Genomic DNA, 17013 nt, shown 5'->3' on the forward strand with positions numbered 1-17013 from the left:
TCATCCAATCCGCAAAAATAAAATAAAAATGACGCAGAAACAAAAAAAGGTTTGTGTGACTGTAGCCTTAAAAGCTATTTACTGAAGTGACAACCCCTTTAAGGGTAGTTTCACACACAAATTGCTTGCTTTGAGCCAAGGCCAGAAGTGTATCTGTCAGGAAGGAGAAGTTCTTCCTTTTATATTCATTTCCTTCCAACCCATTTCTGGCCCCAAAAAATAAAACCTGTTGCAGTGCTTACACAGTCACTTGGTGCAGTTTCCAAGCAAGAGAAAACAGATAATTCTCCATAAATGGGGAAAAATCTACACGATGCATTTTATATATCACATATTACTTGATGGCGTTTCAACATTCTGCAGTCAGGATCCAAAACAATTGTTTTATTACATATTCTGAGCTTCAGATGCCATGGTCCATACCATCCACGCTTACTTATACACAGAAAGGGATAAAAGTCCCAAAGGGATCTGTCAGTTGGTTTATGCTGCCTTAAAGGGGGTCGGCCAGTTCTTTTACTAGCTGTCCATGTACTGGGAACAGCACACCCATGCTGCTAGCAGTCATTACTAAACTATCGGCACTGATGTTGGTTTAATATGAATAATTCATGGTTACATGCTGGACCCCTGACCTGTGGGCCATGCAATGAGATGTTACCTGCTGGACTCCTAACCTTCAGGCCATGCAATGAGATGTTACCTGCTGGCCGACCCTGCGCTGGGAAAAATGGCTGCTCACAGAGGAGAACATCCATCAGTGGCCTCCATTCACTTATACTGGGGACAGACTGCGCATGCACTAGTCCTCCTGTCTGTCCCCAGTATAAGTGAATGGAGGCAATTTACAGATGGAATCCTCCGTGAGCGGCCGTGTTCCCAGCGCAGCACCGGCACACAGGTCAGGGGACCGGCGTGTAAACATGAATTATTCATATTAAACTATAGGACATCAGTCCAAATTGTTACTAGCTGTAGTAATAATTGTGCAGCTAGTAATATAACCTGACCAACCGCTTTAACCACAAGGTCAATGTGAAATAGATGGGCTCCCCCACATGCCAAGATCTGTGTTTTAGGTCTCATTCAGACATCTGGGTGCATGTTAGCTCCTGCCACAAATCACTTGCCTGACCGCAGGGTCTTTGATGCAGTAAGTTTACACACAGTTTTAAATGGAGCCATGCACAGAAAGAAGCTGGGCTGAAGGGTCTCCCCTTGTCAAGACAAGTAGAGAGGAGCAGAAGAACCACACACTCTTCTCTCCATAGATCTACAGGACAGATTTATTAAAATGTCTTACGCTGGATGAGAAATCTGATGCATCTTTCCTGTTATTTGGTGCAGCTTTAAGTGGTTTTCTAGGCTCCTCAGGAGAGGTCATTAATATCCGACTGGTGGGGGTCTGACACCTCGCATCCCCACCCATCAGCTGTTCCCTTCAGCCTCCAGAGTCGGTACTAGCTCTTGAACGGAGCAAAAATCGTACAACTAAAAAAAGTGTGGTGGTCGTGTCGGGTTATTGCAGCACTACTTTTATTCGCTTCAAGGAGCGGTGACGCCGCAGTAACCAAGTCACGGAGCTTCCTGCTCCAATCAAGAGCCGGAGGCTGAAGGGAACAGCTGATCGGTGGGGGTGCAGGGTGTCAGACCTGACCAGTCAGATCTTTATAACCTCTTCTGAGGATAAGCCAGGATCTATAATACAGGTGTTAAACTTTTTAGCTGATAAAATCCAAACCACAACTGCTCAGTGTAATGAGGGAGCACGTGGTCAGAGCGGCATGAAGCTCCTGCCAGGTTCCCTTTAACTGCGATTTTACAATCTGCTAAACAGGAAATGTAACACATGAACACTGCCCTGTGATACACCGGGAACGAGAAATCTCCCGGGTCCAGATACAAGACTCAGGGAGACTTTCCACATGAATAGCTGATTGCTATCATGGGATGATCTGAAAGGATGGAGTTTCTAATACCACGGGATCCTGTAAAGCAGAATGATGCCATCATCCCATTCATTCAGTTAATGAAAATAAAAAATGATATTCTCTCTTCTGGGGTCTTTTTCTTTCCAGTTCCATTTAATCAGGTTCTAGACAGGTGGAAGCTGCTGGTCTCATTCTATTACAGATGGTTGAAGCGTCTTATAGGTGGAATTTTCTTCTACTTGTGTCCATTTCATGTCGCTATAAGGACAGAAAGCAAAACATATATTAGAATAAAGTACGGTAATATGTTTTATTACATTTATTAGTGCGGTTAGAGAAAAAAAAGTTTCCCAGAGCAGTAATACCCATAAGGCTGGGTTCACATCATGTTTTAGCCCTATGTTTAACTTATATGCTAAATAAATAAAAAAGTTATATATATACATATTTTGTATTTTTTACAATGCCACTGTATGGTATCTGTCTACACATACGTGGTGTGAACCCAGCCCAAGATTATCCCAGATTTAATAGTTTTTCAGATTGTGAACCACACACACTACAGAGCACTGCTTCCAAGGGATAATCTCTCGGACATGTCACCTAATAGAAGACCTGCTGTAGTGCAGACCACAGATAAATCAGAATGACGATTTATATATATAGGCACCATATAAAAAAAACTCCTTAAAGAGGACCTTTTACCGATCCTGACACTGTGAACTAAGTATACAGACATGTAGAGCGGCGCCCTGGGATCTCACTGCACTTACTATTACCCCCGGGCGCCGCGCCGTTCTCCCGCTATACCCTCCGGTATCTCCGGTCACAAAGTTATGGTAGGCGGAGTCTGCCCTTGTTCTGCTGTAGCGCTGGCCAATCGCATCGCAGAGCTCACAGCCTGGGAGAAAATAACCTACCAGGCTGTGAGCTCTGCGCTGCGATTGGCCAGCGCTACAGCAAAACAAGGGCAGACTCCGCCTACCATAACTTAGTGAACAAAATCTCCGCCTACTATAACTTAGTGACCGAAGATACCGGAGGGCATAGCGGGAGAACGGAGCGGCGCCCGGGGATAATAGTAAGTGCAGTGAGATCCCCGGGCGTCGCTCTCCATGTCTGTATTCTTAGCTCACAATGTCAGGATCGGTGAAAGGTCCTCTTTAAGGCCTCATACACACGACCGTTACGTTTTTTGCGCTCCACAAAAAACAGAAGCCACCCGTGTGCCTTCCGCAATTTGCGGAACGTAACAGGCGGCCCATTGTAGGACATGCTATATTTTTTTGCGGGGCCACGGAACGGAGCAACGGATGCGGACAGTGAATTGGTCCGCACCTGAGCCGCAAAAACTGCGGCTCGGATGCGGACCACAACAACGGTTGTGTGCATGAGGCCTAAAAGGTGTGTGTGTAATATTTTTTATATATCTATATCAAAAATAGGCAGCACTCCAGGAAATAAATGAATAAACAATCACCTTTTATTCACCCATGTGGGCAGCGCAACGTTCGGCTCAGCACTAGAGCCTTTCTCAAGCTCTAGTGCTGAGCCGAAACATTGCGCTGCCAACACGGGTGAATAAAAGGTGATTGTTTATTCATTTATTTCCTGGAGTGCTGCCTATTTTTGTATTGAAAGGACTGCTTATCCTTTGGGCCGTGCACCCTTCCACTGATTGAATCCTCTGTGCTGCCTTATTTATAGCTATCTATCTCTATATCTTCATTTAGCGCTTATTTACCCTTACATCTATAAAGCCACACTGGCAGTGACAACAGCTGGACATCTATCACAAGGCACATTCTACACCGCTTCAGTGATACCAAGCACAGGACTATTCACTGGAACGGAGGTGAGCTACAAATAGGCCATGCAACAAAAATTGACGTCACTTATCTGGGAAGGGGTAGCGCCATTGCCTATTTAAACAGCTGATGAGCAGGGGGTGCCAGGGGTTGGACCCCCATCCATGAGATACTGATGACTTATCCTAAGGATGGGCCATCAGTAATCAACTCCTGGAAAAGCCCTACATACAAAGATGTATGCCTCCCCCATGAGAAAGGCAAGCATCACAGGCCGTAATCTTGTATCCCACCAGCACAACACACTCCTAAGTCATCTGACTTACCTTATGAACCCATTCATATTCTCCATACTTTGAATCAAATGTTCCCTTCTGAAGAGACCTCAGCTTCAACGTAAATCGTGGTCCAAGCTCTTGAATTCCCACTTTCTTTTCACTCTTAAAAATGTATCTGCAAATGAATAGATGGCATCATAGATTTACCAGCTCATGGGTATTAGTGTACACCTACATCACCTTGTGGCTTCGGCCTCTGCTCTGTACAGGAGACTGGGGGCAAACTGGAAACGCGTACCTGTGGTATCTGAAGAAGATGTAATCCCGCTGGTTGTGGAAAGTTGCCACCTGTCTTCCGGTAAATTGGGGGTTGTGTGGATATAGGGAGGCAAACATGCGACCAATGGAATGACCGAGACGAGTGGTGAAGTTATTTAAGATGACTTCAGGTTGGTGCTCTGTTGGCTCTTTTCCTTTCCTCTGTGAATAGTACAAATGCAGACAGATCAGAAAACGTGTATACAAAGTTCTTCCCTTGCACAGAAGCCTTTCTGGACACTGCAACCGTCCCCATTCACTTCAATGGAGCTGTGCTGCAGTTTCCCTTTACACTGGTAGCCGGATGCCACCGTGCAGGCGCGTGAAAGGACTGCAATGCTGAACCTGCGCTCCGGTGTCTACATTCCTGAATCGGCAGTAGTGCACACAACTATTAAAAGGCTTGTGCTGGTAGGGACCTGAAGAATACAACTGAGAACTTATCCACCACAAGCAGCGGATCTCTGACACATCTGTTCAGTAGCCCTTCACCATCTACTTCTAGTGGTGACCTCTACTGGTCAACAGATGTAATACCAGAGAAACATTTGTAGAAGCAGAATATACTGGAGTTTACAAAATCTGCCGGCAGAGGTCTCCACTGCAGTCAATTACAATACAACTGAAGTGGAATCACAGGGTCACAGTAATCTACTGGATAACGATCACAGATTTGAGGAATGGTGTGAGTGCTCTGGTTTCTGATCGTAGTTTACAAACACAGGGGCAGATTAAGGGTCCATTCACATGTCTGTAGTGTATTGCGGATCCGCAATACACCCGGCCCGCACCCCCATAGAACTGCCTATTCTTGTCCGCAATTGTGGACAAGAATAGGACATGTTCTATTTTTTTTCAGAGCCGCAGACCGGAAGTTCGGGGCCGCACTCCTTAAATGCGGATAGCACACTGTGTGCTGCCCGCATCCATTCCTGCCCTATAGAGAATGAATGGGTCCACAGCCGTTCCACATATTTCCGGAATGGATCCGGACCCATTCAACAGACGTTAGAATGGATCCTTATAGAAATTGAGCCAGAATTCTGTAAACACGTAGTCTGCCATATTCACTAAGTGTCTTGGACACTTTGCTTGGCAAGTGGGTGCAGAAAGGGGGCCATGAATGAATATTGATTGATATTGATGACATCCTTAGGTCGTGGAGTGCCACAACAACTGTTCCTTCCCAGTCTAGTGAATGGGACGGAGGAGCTGTAATTACACCCGCTCACCGCTGAAATGCCGCTGGCAACCAGGTAAAGACGAGAAAACACGTTCTCTTCAAACTGCTGATCAGAGGGGGTTGTCGGGAGTCAGACACCCGCCCTTTTAATATTAATGATCTCTCCTCTCTGGACAAATCCTTTAGGCCCCATTCACAAGACTGGATTTTTGTTCCACATCTGATCCGCGTCTTTTGAGGATCGGATGCTGACCCATTCATTTCAGTGTGGCCATGTGGTGCTGTCTGCATCTGTATGTCCGTTACGCAGCACCAAAAAAAAATAATAATAAATAAAATAAAAAAATTGAACATGTCCTATTCTTGTTCGTTTTACAGAGAAGAATAAGCATTCTTACGATGGGTCTGCAGAATGGATGTCACACAGATGTCATCTGTAATTTTTGTGGATGCGCAAAATACATACGCACCTTAGTACATAACGCACCCTTAAGCTGTAACACTGCGCCAGAACTTTGGTGCAAAATTCTGAAGCAAAGGAAGACAACTAATAGGTGGTGTAAACATAGACTACAGCCTAAAGGAGCACCAAATGTATCATCCAGCATCAGCCACTGTGGTCAGTCTGGCACATCTGTCTGGAAATTTGCCTCATACTGCCTTCATTTCCACTAACATTTCTGTGCCCCAGACCCATACACATTATACTATTGTCAGACGAACAAGCCTGACAGTCTAATGTGTATGGGGAGCTCCTGACAGACGATTTCCTAGGAGAGCTTTGAATTTCAGTGCTCAGTTCTTTTGTGCTCTCTGGAGCTAGGCCGCCACGAAACGTGTCTGGAAACAGCTTTCTCCTCTCCACCCAATGAAAACAAACACGGCTGATCCAAACATGCATGGGGGAGCCAGGAAAGATAGCGGTCGGCCAATCAAGCATTGGGCCTCAGCTATTTAAAGTAAAGACTACGGTGAAGGGATGAAAGCTGAAGTTAAGCAACATGTGTCAAACGTACCCGGATTTCTTTGCGAATTCGCACATTACTCATCTTAAAGTGAGCTGTGGGTCCATCAGGCAAGTGGCTGAGGACAAGTCCATCTGAGGGACGGAGTTAAGGAGACAACTGGGAAAGAAGGATTTTGAAAACATTATATACATGCTTATCCCTTTATTACATACAACTACTGACAAGGGCTGAAAGAAATGGCGAGACGTTTCCACATCCTTGGAAAAAATGAGATTTTTGTATAACTTACCAGTAAAATCTCTTTCTCGCTCTTTCCTTGGGGGACACAGAAGACCTTGGGTATAGCTCATCTCCATAGGAGGCGTGACACTAAGTGAAAACTGTTAAGCCCCTCCTCCACAGCTATACCCTCAGCCTGGAGAGAGAGGCTGCCAGTTGCGTGTCCAAGTAGTGAAAAAAAGGCAAAGTCCAAAAGTGGAACCAACAAGCCAACAACCCAACGGGTAAAACAACTCGGAAACCGTGTAGAGAAAAACAAAGAATGGCTGGGTGCTGTGTCCCCCAAGGAAAGAGCGAGAAAGAGATTTTACTGGTAAGTTATACAAAAATCTCGTTTTCTCGCCCAGTTTCCTTGGGGGACACAGAAGACCTTGGGACGTTCAAAAGCAGTCCAAAAGGGGGAGGGACCACAGCACCAAGGCGAAGCACCCGAAGGCATCAAGAAACCGCCGCCCGCAGACCAGGCGGCCCAAGGCAGCATCTGCCGAAGCCAGAGTATGCACCCTGTAGAACGCTGTAAGGCAGACCAGTGACCGTCTCGCACAGACGCATGGCCGAAGCCAAATGCCTCCGGCGCAGGAGACACCGACCGCTCTGGTGAAATGAACGGTGACACAAAAAGCAGAACCCTGCCCTTGGTGCGGTAACCACAGCAATAACCACTGTGAGAAAGCGGAGGAAAGCCACCCCGGAGGCCACCAACCCGTTGCGCGGACCTCCTGGAAAACCAAGAGACCGAACGTCGACAAGAGTCGGAGATCTCCAAGTAAAAACCGCAAGGCCCAAACAACTCCCAAATCGGTGAAGTGTCCGTTCCCGGGGGTGGGAAGGGGAGGACGAAAGCCTCGTCAAAATGAAAGACAAACACCACCTTCAGAAGGAAGGAAGAGACGGGATGGAGAACAGCCCTGTCCTGAGGAAAGAGAAGGCTCGGAACAAGAAGGGCCGCCACCCAGGCACCCGCCAGAGACACGACGGCTACGGAAACATAACCGTACAGGACAGAAGGAGTAGAGAGAACTTCTGTAACGGCTCCAAGGGAAAGATTGGAGTGCCAAGAGCCCAGTATGCAATGCCCAGGGCGGTACCCAGGGGCAGTACAAGGGAACCCCAAAGCCGCTCCACGGAAGAGGGTCCTGACAGGCCCAGAGGGCCGGGGAACGCCGAAAGGGGAAGGACAGCGCTGACACTTGACACTTCAAGCAACAGAGTCCCAGTCCCAGATCTAGGTCGGACTGGAGAAAGACAGAACCATGGAGAGAGAAAGGCAGAGTGGGGGAACGCCCAGCTTCCCACAGAACCCCCGGTAAAACCCCTAAGGCCTACAACAGATCCTAGACAAAACACGGGCCAGGAGCGAACACTAGCGAGCCCGCAAGAGTCGCCTGGGCAAGCGGGTGAAAACCCAATGCGAACAGGCGCAGACCAGTAACACGGGCAGAACGGTCGGCAAGACTGGTCCCGTCGGCCCCCGAGCAACGTTGTCCTGTAACCACCCGGAGTGGGGGAGCAGAAGGACAGACGGAAAGGAACCGAAGGGTCCGCCCAGCAACCGCCAGGACAAGACAGGCTAAAGTCCATGTCGATGTAGCCACCACAGGAAGACGTCCTACAGTCCCGGTGTGGGAGATCTAATGACAATCTCGACCGAATGGGGGTCCTCCCAAGTTACAGCCAGAGTGAACAAGGGAGACAGTACGAGGCCAAGAGGAACATCAGAACCATCCACATGAACAACCAAGCTCTCCCCAGAGGGGAGGGCAGTGAAGGAACCGCCACTGAAGCGCGGCCGGGGCAAAAGCCACATCGGAGGGAGCCGAGCCGAACCGAGCGGGAGCCAAGCAGAGCCGGCGAGAAAAGGCAGTCGAGACAGAGGCCGGCATAACACCCTCCAACCGAAAGGAGGAGTGGGCAACAGGGAAGCCATAGGACAGCTCAAAGGCAGAACCCCGCTCACTGAGACGCCCGGTTCACTGCCACGCAGAAGGCGAGTACCCTGAAGAACCCAAGGTGGAGGTCCTACGGACCTGGGTAAGCGAGCACCCAAGAGAAGCTGGGTGACCATCCCGAGAAAAGCGGCCCGAACCCGGTAGCGGACCAGCCTGAAGCGCAGAGGGGGCGCCAAAAGAAAAGACTCACACTGCACGACACCCGAAGAGGAGGAAACAGTAGCAGGCGAGGGCACAGCAGTCCCGCCAGAGCCAACGCAGAAATCGAGTGGCACTGCAAACGGCACTCTCGACCCAGTGACCACTTGCGCCGGGAAGCGAGTGCACGGGAGAACGAAAGGGTACGTATCAAAGAACCACGAACACTCCCCAGGTGGAAAGGCCAACGGACATGGTGGATGCCGACACAACGGGACCACAAAATACAGGCCAAACCAGAGAAAGAGCACCACCCAGCTCGGCGAAGTAGAGAGCAGTAGAGCCCATCTACTCATATCTAAAGAATACACCTTTGAATACAATGGCATTCTTTTAATGCTTGTATGACAGCACCCAAGGGTTATACAGGTGGACAGAATGATCTCTTTAGAGAAGAGTGCAAGGCCGTGACAAGCACCACATCCCAAGAGAAAAAAGGGTATGTCGCAGGGGGAAGTGAGGCATACGTACGAGCAGCCCCGCAAGCAGTGAGAAGGCCAACCCACCTATGGGAGGAGAAGGCATACACGGCCCAAACAACGGACAGAGCGCACCAGAAATTCCGCTCACTGCAAAAAAATAGTCACCCAGTGAAGGGGATCAGCCACAGAGTCCAACAGTATCAACGGAAGTGCAAAGTGCAACCTGAAAGGGAGTTATGCACAAGACATCAGTATGGCATGCGATGGAAACGCAGGCAGGCCCCCCAGAAAAGGGGGAAACGTATCTGGCAACACTGCAGCAACACTGCAGCTGGTAAGAATGCAAAGGCCCGTCCCAAAGGGGGGATGCCCAAGGCCAGTAACAACTTCAGAGAAGTAGAACATACCATAGTTTGCCCAGAAGGTGACCAATCACATGGCCGCACAGTACCCAGCGGGAACGCAGGAGGTCCGCCCAGTGAAAGGGGGACATGCACGGGGTTATCCTACCATTAAGCGAGTGCGCAATAACCCACCTAACACCGAATACTGTGAGAGTGCAACTACTCCACAATGAAGGAGAACATGCAAGAATCCCGCACAGCATATCAAGGACAGCCATGGGTCACGTGAGGGTGCAAATTTTCGCCCATGGATGAGGAGGGCCGTGTATGGCCCGCAACACATCCGGCGAAAGAGCAGTATTCCACCCAGAAAGGGGCGGGGTAATGCACACGGCCGTCATCGCATCCAGCAAAAAAATGCAAGCACCCCGCCAAGGATGCGGGACATGCACATGGCCAGCAACGCACTGGCGAGAAAACAACCAGTCAGTGGCGTTGTGCGTATGCCGCCTGAGGAAAGGATACATGCTCATTGCTGGCAGCGATTCCAGTGAGTGCAGCACACCACCCAAGGAAGGGGTCGTGCACATGGCCGGCAGCGAATCCAGTGATAGTGCAGCAATCCACCTATGGAAGGAGTTCATGCACATGGCCGGCAGCAAATCCAGAGAGAGTGCAGCATTCCGCCTATGGACGGAGGTCATGCGTATGGCCGGCAGCGAATCCAGAAAGTGCAGCATTCCGCCTATGGAAGGAGGTCATGCACATGGCCGGCTCATGCATATGGCCGGCAGCGAATCCAGCAAGAGTGCAGCGTTCTGCCTATGGACGGAGGTCATGCATATGGCCGGCAGCGAATCCAGAGAGAGAGAGCGCAGCAGTCCTCCTTTGGACGGAGGTCATGCATATGACCAGCAGCGAAGCCAGAGAGAGTGCAACATTCCACCTATGGAAGGAGATCATGCATAAGGCCGTAGCGAACCCAACGAGAGTGCAGCGTTCCGCCTATGGAAGGGGGTCGTGCACATGGTCAGCATCGTATGCGGTAAAAGGGCAGTATTCCGCCTACAGAAGGGGGTCATGCACAAGGCCAGCCCGCAGCCAGAGAGAGTGCAGTATGCCGCCTATAATGGGGGGTCATGCACATGGCCAGCACCGCGACTGGAGAGGGCGACTAATTCTGCCTATAGAAAAGGCGGCCTGCACCTGGCCAGCGCCGTACCCCAGGAGAGGGCAAGGGTCCGCCTAGAAAGGGAAACACGTATACCTGGCCAGTGCCACGGAGCGCAACATGCCACCTATGGAATAGGGGCAGGCATACGGCCAGCGCTCTAAGGTCAGGCTGCAGTATCCTGCGCAGCCAACATAAAATACAGATATTTCTTATATATGATATATATCTATATATATTCACACTTCATTATTAGTATTATTATTATTATATTTTTTTTTTTGTCTATTTATTATTGTAAAACACAGCCTCTTTGAGGCAGGAAGGGGCCACCATATAAGAGCACAGCCTCACTGAGAGGCTAGCCATCCTAGGGTCTCCTCCAGATGGGAGCCGTCAGCGTCCAAGAGGTTAATACGGATCGGACCTGAGGGCGGTGCAGCGATCCCCTTGGGGGGGGGGGACCTCCGGCGGGAAGAATTCGCGCCTGCGAATGCCCGCCCCCTCCAATCGAGGCCGGAATATTGCGGCCTAGTAGGCCGCGAAGCCGGGGCCTAAATTTTGCGGTGCCCGGAGGTACCGGCCGGGATCTGGAGGGAGCGAAGCGGCGCATGCATAATACCGGCCGCGGGAGCCCACCCCGCGGGCCGGAGAGTCAGGGGGCCCGGGAAGGAGCCCGGGATAGAATCTTTCTGCGGCGCCCGACCGACCGGAAGACAGCCTCTCTGAGAGCACCTGCGGTCGGCCGGGGTCTGCTGAACACCGCAGTCATGCCGGCCGCGGGAGCCCACCCCGCGGACCGGAAACAAGGGCCCTACGCCGCAGCAGTCAGGAGAGGGCCCTGGCCCTGAGCTGTCTCAAGGAGGGATGCCTGCGCACCGGTAAGGCGATAGGGGGGGATGGGGAACCCTGCAAGGATAGAGGCAGCTCCCTGGGCGGCATGATAGGGACGCCAGCATAACCCCTCAGTGGATGCACCTATAGTGGAGGGGAGGAGAGGGAACTAATAAAACAAACTAGGATGGCCAGACCAGTATGGGGCCAGTCAAGCAGGAGACCGGGGTGGGGGGGGTGGGGGTCGTAGGGCTGGAGAAGCCACTCTCTCACCACAGCCGTCTTCACCCTCGGTCCGTTCCAGCAGGGTCGCCCCTTCAGCTACTGGCACCGTAGTGGCAGGACGCTGGAAGAGGGACTTGGCGTGCGGGCGACCCTTACGCTGGCGGGATGCAGGGGAGCTGGGCTGCCCTGGTCCACCTTGCCTTCTGTGGGGGAGGCAGCAGTGCGGATGACCGGCACTGGCGCAGCTCGACCCCGGGAGAAACAGAGAGGTCTAGTGCGTCTCTGTTGTCCCGTATTCTGGAACAAAAGAAAAGAAAAAAGTAAAAATCAAAAATTTTAAAACAACAAAGGAGAAAAGAGCCCTGCAGAGCAGGGAGTGTCTTGCCTCCTTGGACACTAAGCAAAAAACTGGCAGCCTCTCTCTCCAGGCTGAGGGTATAGCTGTGGAGGAGGGGCTAACAGTTTTCACTTAGTGTCACGCCTCCTATGGAGATGAGCTATACCCAAGGTCTTCTGTGTCCCCCAAGGAAACTGGGCGAGAAATTTTAGTTTACAAGGACACAGCACATGTAAAAACAGGAAGAAAATTGCTGCTCGAAAGGATACTTGGAACTTTACGGTCTTCATTGATGACAATGAGGTCTGTGAAATCCCTTGCTATACATTGTGGGATAATCTTCTTCAGCGCGAGGCCCCTCCGGTAATACACATGCGAGTTGGGTATAATGGAATTCAGCTGCTCTGTAAACCGTACTGAACGCTGGAAGAGAAAGATGTAGAAAAGGAGGAGTGAGAACCCAAAATGTGTTATCACACACTCTACAAGCTATTGGATGTCGCCATGAATGTCTGATAGATGAAAGTTCCAAACCTACAAGATGAACGGCGGATCCCCGACGCCTCTGGTGAGATGGTCGCTGCATCCAGGTGTAGAATTAAAGGGATCGTGCAGTCAAAGATACTAAACCTACCGTATCCTCCGAACAGGTCACTAATATCATATCGACGATGGTCTAACCGCCGGTACCCCCAGTGATCAGCTCTTTGAGAGCTGCTTCCTCTTCAAAATCACCTGCACGTTGTCTCGTGGTACATGTGGTGTGGTGTGGTGTAATCACAACTGCTCAACCCATTCAAGTGAATGGGACAAGAAGCTGTAATTACACTGTGCGACCACTGCAAAGGAGACGGCGCACAGGTAATTATGAAGTGGAAGCACTGCTCCCCCTTCAAGAAGCTAATCGGTGAGGGTGTCAGGAGTCTGACCACCATTGATCTGATATTGACCTATCCCCTTTAAAGGGGTTGTCAGAGTTCAGAGCTGAACCCGGACATATCCCTGTTTTCACCCAGGCAGCCCCTCTGACATTCCTGGATATCCATGGGTAAATTAGGCGGAGGCTTCTGCTTAGCAGTGTTCCCAATGACATCACTGGCACTAATGGGCGGCCTTTAGTCCTGCCCTAGCCTGTAAAATGGCTAGGGCAGCACTAAAGCCTGCCCATCCTGTGATGTCACATGTAACACTGCCAAGTGCCTAGCAGTGTAAAAATATAAACAAAAGAGCGCAGGACGAGGGAGAGCGTCGGAGCAGGAAATGCTCCGATGCTCAGGTCAGAGAGGCCGTCTGGGTGAAAACGGAGATACGTCCGGGTTCTGCTCTGAACCTGGACAACTCCTGCACATGTGCACTCTTTTCCATTCACTGCTAAGGGAGTTACAGAAACAGCCAACCAGGCCTGCTTGATTGTTTTGGACACTCCCATAGCAGTGAATAGTGGGGGGAGCAGTGATGCATCTCACAAGGAGGGTTGGGGGGCACCCACATTTAGCTCATAGATGAAAGTCCCAAAGGTGAGACCCGCATCTACCGAACATTTATGGCATATCCTATGGAAGTTGATGAGTTGGAATACCCCTTTAAACAAAGTAAAAAGCCACGGTCTGATTCACATGTGGCGAAAGTATAATATTTAATACCATTATTGTCGCATAGGGTGATAACGAGCTACAGAAAAAAGGGTGAGAAATCAGAGGCTGCTTACACCGCGGGGCCGGTCGGATGTTGTGATAAGGATCTTGGGTGCTGTCTGCCTGTTAAAATAAGGTGCAAACTCATCTGTAGCTTCATCATAAGCCACCTAGAGTGGGTGAAAGAGACAAAGGAGAGCATTAACCGTCATAGCACAGAACACCCGTCACCAACTGATGTAGTACAAGAGCACTGCTGGGTTCATCTCCATATACACATCTATAGTTTTATGGCATTTCATGTGTCCATTATCAATCCAAATGCTGACTGAAAGAAAAAAAAAAAGGCACTTTATTGAAACCGATGGTAAAAAGGTTCTCTGCCCTCAGTATAGCACCGGTAACTCCCCACTGTTTTTAAAGGGAATCTGTCATCCCAATTTTGGACCATTATCTGCAGTAACACGTGAGTAGTACTGCAATTATGGAGTCCAGATTCCTATTTTTTATTGTCCTACTATCCCCCCAAGTCAGTGCTCAAAGCTGTGTTGAAATACATTGTCGGGACCCCCCTTCCCCATTCATACACATGCATGGCTGAGCGCGTATGTTTTCAAAGAGGCGAAACCCACCGCCAGGAACCTCTAGTGGTGTCTGATCTCACAGGGAGAACGAAAGGATCAGGTGTTGAAATTCACCTCGGCCAATCCTTCTCTCGCCCCCGACATCATGTGATGGAGAAGAGCGGGGGGCTGCCCATACACACTAGATCAGGCATGTCTAAACTGCGGCCCTCCAGCTGTTGCAAAACTACAACTCCCAGCATGCCCCAATAACTGTAAGCTACCCAGGCACGCTGGGAGTTGTAGTTTTGCAACAGCTGGAGGGCCGCAGATTGGACATGCCTGCACTAGATTGTCAGACGGTCCCACCAACATCAGTTTAAGGCTACTTTCACACTCACGTTTGGTGCGGATCCGTCATGGACCTGCACAGACGGATCTGTTCAGATAATACAACCGTCTGCATCCGTTCAGAATGGATCCGGTTGTATTATCTAAATGCAAACTGATGCATTCTGAGCGGATCCTTTTCCATTCAGAATGCATTAGGGCAAAACTGATCCGTTTTGGACCGCTGGCGAGAGCCCTGAACGGATCTCACAAACGGAAACCAAAACGCCAGTGTGAAAGTGGCCTAATGTGTATTGGGGCCTTTAGTCAGGAAGCAGATCAGAGCACATGTATAGGGTGTAAATCAACAGATACTCCTTTTAGAAAAAACACCCTAAATATTTTGATTATTTCGCATCATATTTTTATTATAGCCTAATATTTTACTTGTTATTGCAAAATATAAGCTAAAGGAAAATGGCCACTAGGGGGCAATGTATAACGTGCTCAGATTGAGCTCATGTAAAAGCTGTTACCTCCTCGTCCTCGGGATCAACTGTGGTTTCATCAGGGACTCGTTGATTTTCAATGGTTTTGGGAACAGCTTTTGGTGGAGCCTATACAAAAAAAACACATCAGAAAATGTATAGAAATCAGCTCCTCCTGACTAGGACATAGCCCAGTGAAGCCTTTGGGGACAGGCCCGGATGGTGCAACATACCTTGTCCCCGAGGGCCTCTCTCTCCTTCTTCCGCTTCTTTCTTAGAGCAAGCTTCTCCTGCAAGAAAAATGACCAATGCATCAGTACACAATCCCACACACTGGATTCCCACTGACTGTAATGGACATGAAGAGGAAAATCAGGGCAACTTTAAAAAAGACCCGTCCTCTCCCCTGACATGTCTTTCTTAATAATGACTTGCATTTCCCTATGTAACAATTCTGGAGCATCTATTCTTATGACTTTATGTTGTGTCCTTCCTCTATTACTCCAGCTAGAAGTTCTGAATGAATTGCTAGCAGTTTGTAATGAAGGTCCAGATGGGTGTTACCAGTTGGGGGCGGGGGTCCCTGCATAGTCTGACACTGGCAGTTAGAGATGAGCGAATATTATATTTAGTTTGGTGGTAAAAGCAGAATTTCGTTACGGATTCCGTTACCACGGACCATAACGCAATTCTATGACGGAATGCATAACGGAATGTTCATTCTGTCATAATTGAAGTCTATGGGCTGCAAAACGGATCAGTCCCGTTTCCGTTATGCAGGGGAGGACTCCCCTGCATAACGGAAATGGAACATCACAGGTCTAGCGTCTATACAGGCACCTATAGAACAAGGAACAAAAATGCTGCTTAGTTCAAGCAATTAATATTTGGGGGGAGGGAGGGGGATTGTGTCATCTCCAATTTACAATTGATATATTTTGTACAGAAATTGGAAACGAGAACGAATCACAGGCCCCACTGTCCCAACAAGCACCGTAGTCACTATGACATCGCACCAGGTCATTTCTAGGACTACATCACAGTGACATGGTCACACCCTAGCTGGTACCAGCAGCAGGACTGATAAATAACGCTGATATTCCCCTAGAAAACAGAGCAGCGTCTCCCCACAACGCCTTGTGTAACCTGATAGAAAACACATCAGCCCGCAGCTGTACAAACCAACAGGGACAACAGCTGCTTGGAACAACCAATCAGAGGCCTGCTTTCATTTCCCCAGGGCAGAAGAGGGAATACAAGCTGTGCTCTGATTGGTCGCTATAGATAAGTCCCTCCCTCACCTTCCTCCTCTCCATCTTCAGCTTCATGAACATGAACTGTCTGCGCTGCTTGTTCTTGATCTCGGACACGGAGAACGTAGGAGGGAACTGACTGGCCGGCTGCTGCTCCCCGCCGCTGGGCCCGGGCTGCTGACTGATCCCGCCCGCCGCATCCTTCTCCTCCGTTTTTTTTCCTTTACTCTTCTTACGTTTTTTACTATCTCCAGACTCTGAGTTCATTCCTACAGCCATGTGGAAGCAGAGAGTAGGCACTTCCGGGACGGGCGGTGCACTTCCGCTTCCGGGTCATTGCGTTGTCATGGAGACGAGGCCTAATTAAAAAAAAGTTGTAGTGCGGCGCCTAACTGGCGCATGAATAAAATACTAATATATAAGCGCTGACATCTGATTTAGAGTGAATTTAGATATTGTACAGATAGTATGGGACAGAAAAAAACAAAAACAGGCCACCC

General features: G+C 49.5%; 1 protein-coding gene across 1 annotated transcript; it reads right to left on the minus strand.

The window, feature by feature from the left end:
* Positions 1-369: 369 nt before the first annotated feature.
* On the minus strand, positions 370-16836 carry RPF1 (ribosome production factor 1 homolog). Its single transcript, XM_044300831.1, has 9 exons — positions 16562-16836; positions 15494-15550; positions 15309-15389; positions 13954-14049; positions 12515-12668; positions 6535-6617; positions 4316-4497; positions 4066-4192; positions 370-2189 (listed from the first exon to the last, which is right to left on the minus strand). Exons 1-9 carry the CDS (start codon positions 16790-16792, stop codon positions 2148-2150), a joined length of 1053 nt encoding a protein of 350 aa, XP_044156766.1. The 5' UTR covers positions 16793-16836; the 3' UTR covers positions 370-2147.
* Positions 16837-17013: the final 177 nt, after the last annotated feature.

This window comes from Bufo gargarizans, chromosome 7, assembly GCF_014858855.1.
Source record: "Bufo gargarizans isolate SCDJY-AF-19 chromosome 7, ASM1485885v1, whole genome shotgun sequence".
In the NCBI taxonomy this organism is placed as follows: Eukaryota; Metazoa; Chordata; class Amphibia; order Anura; family Bufonidae; genus Bufo; species Bufo gargarizans.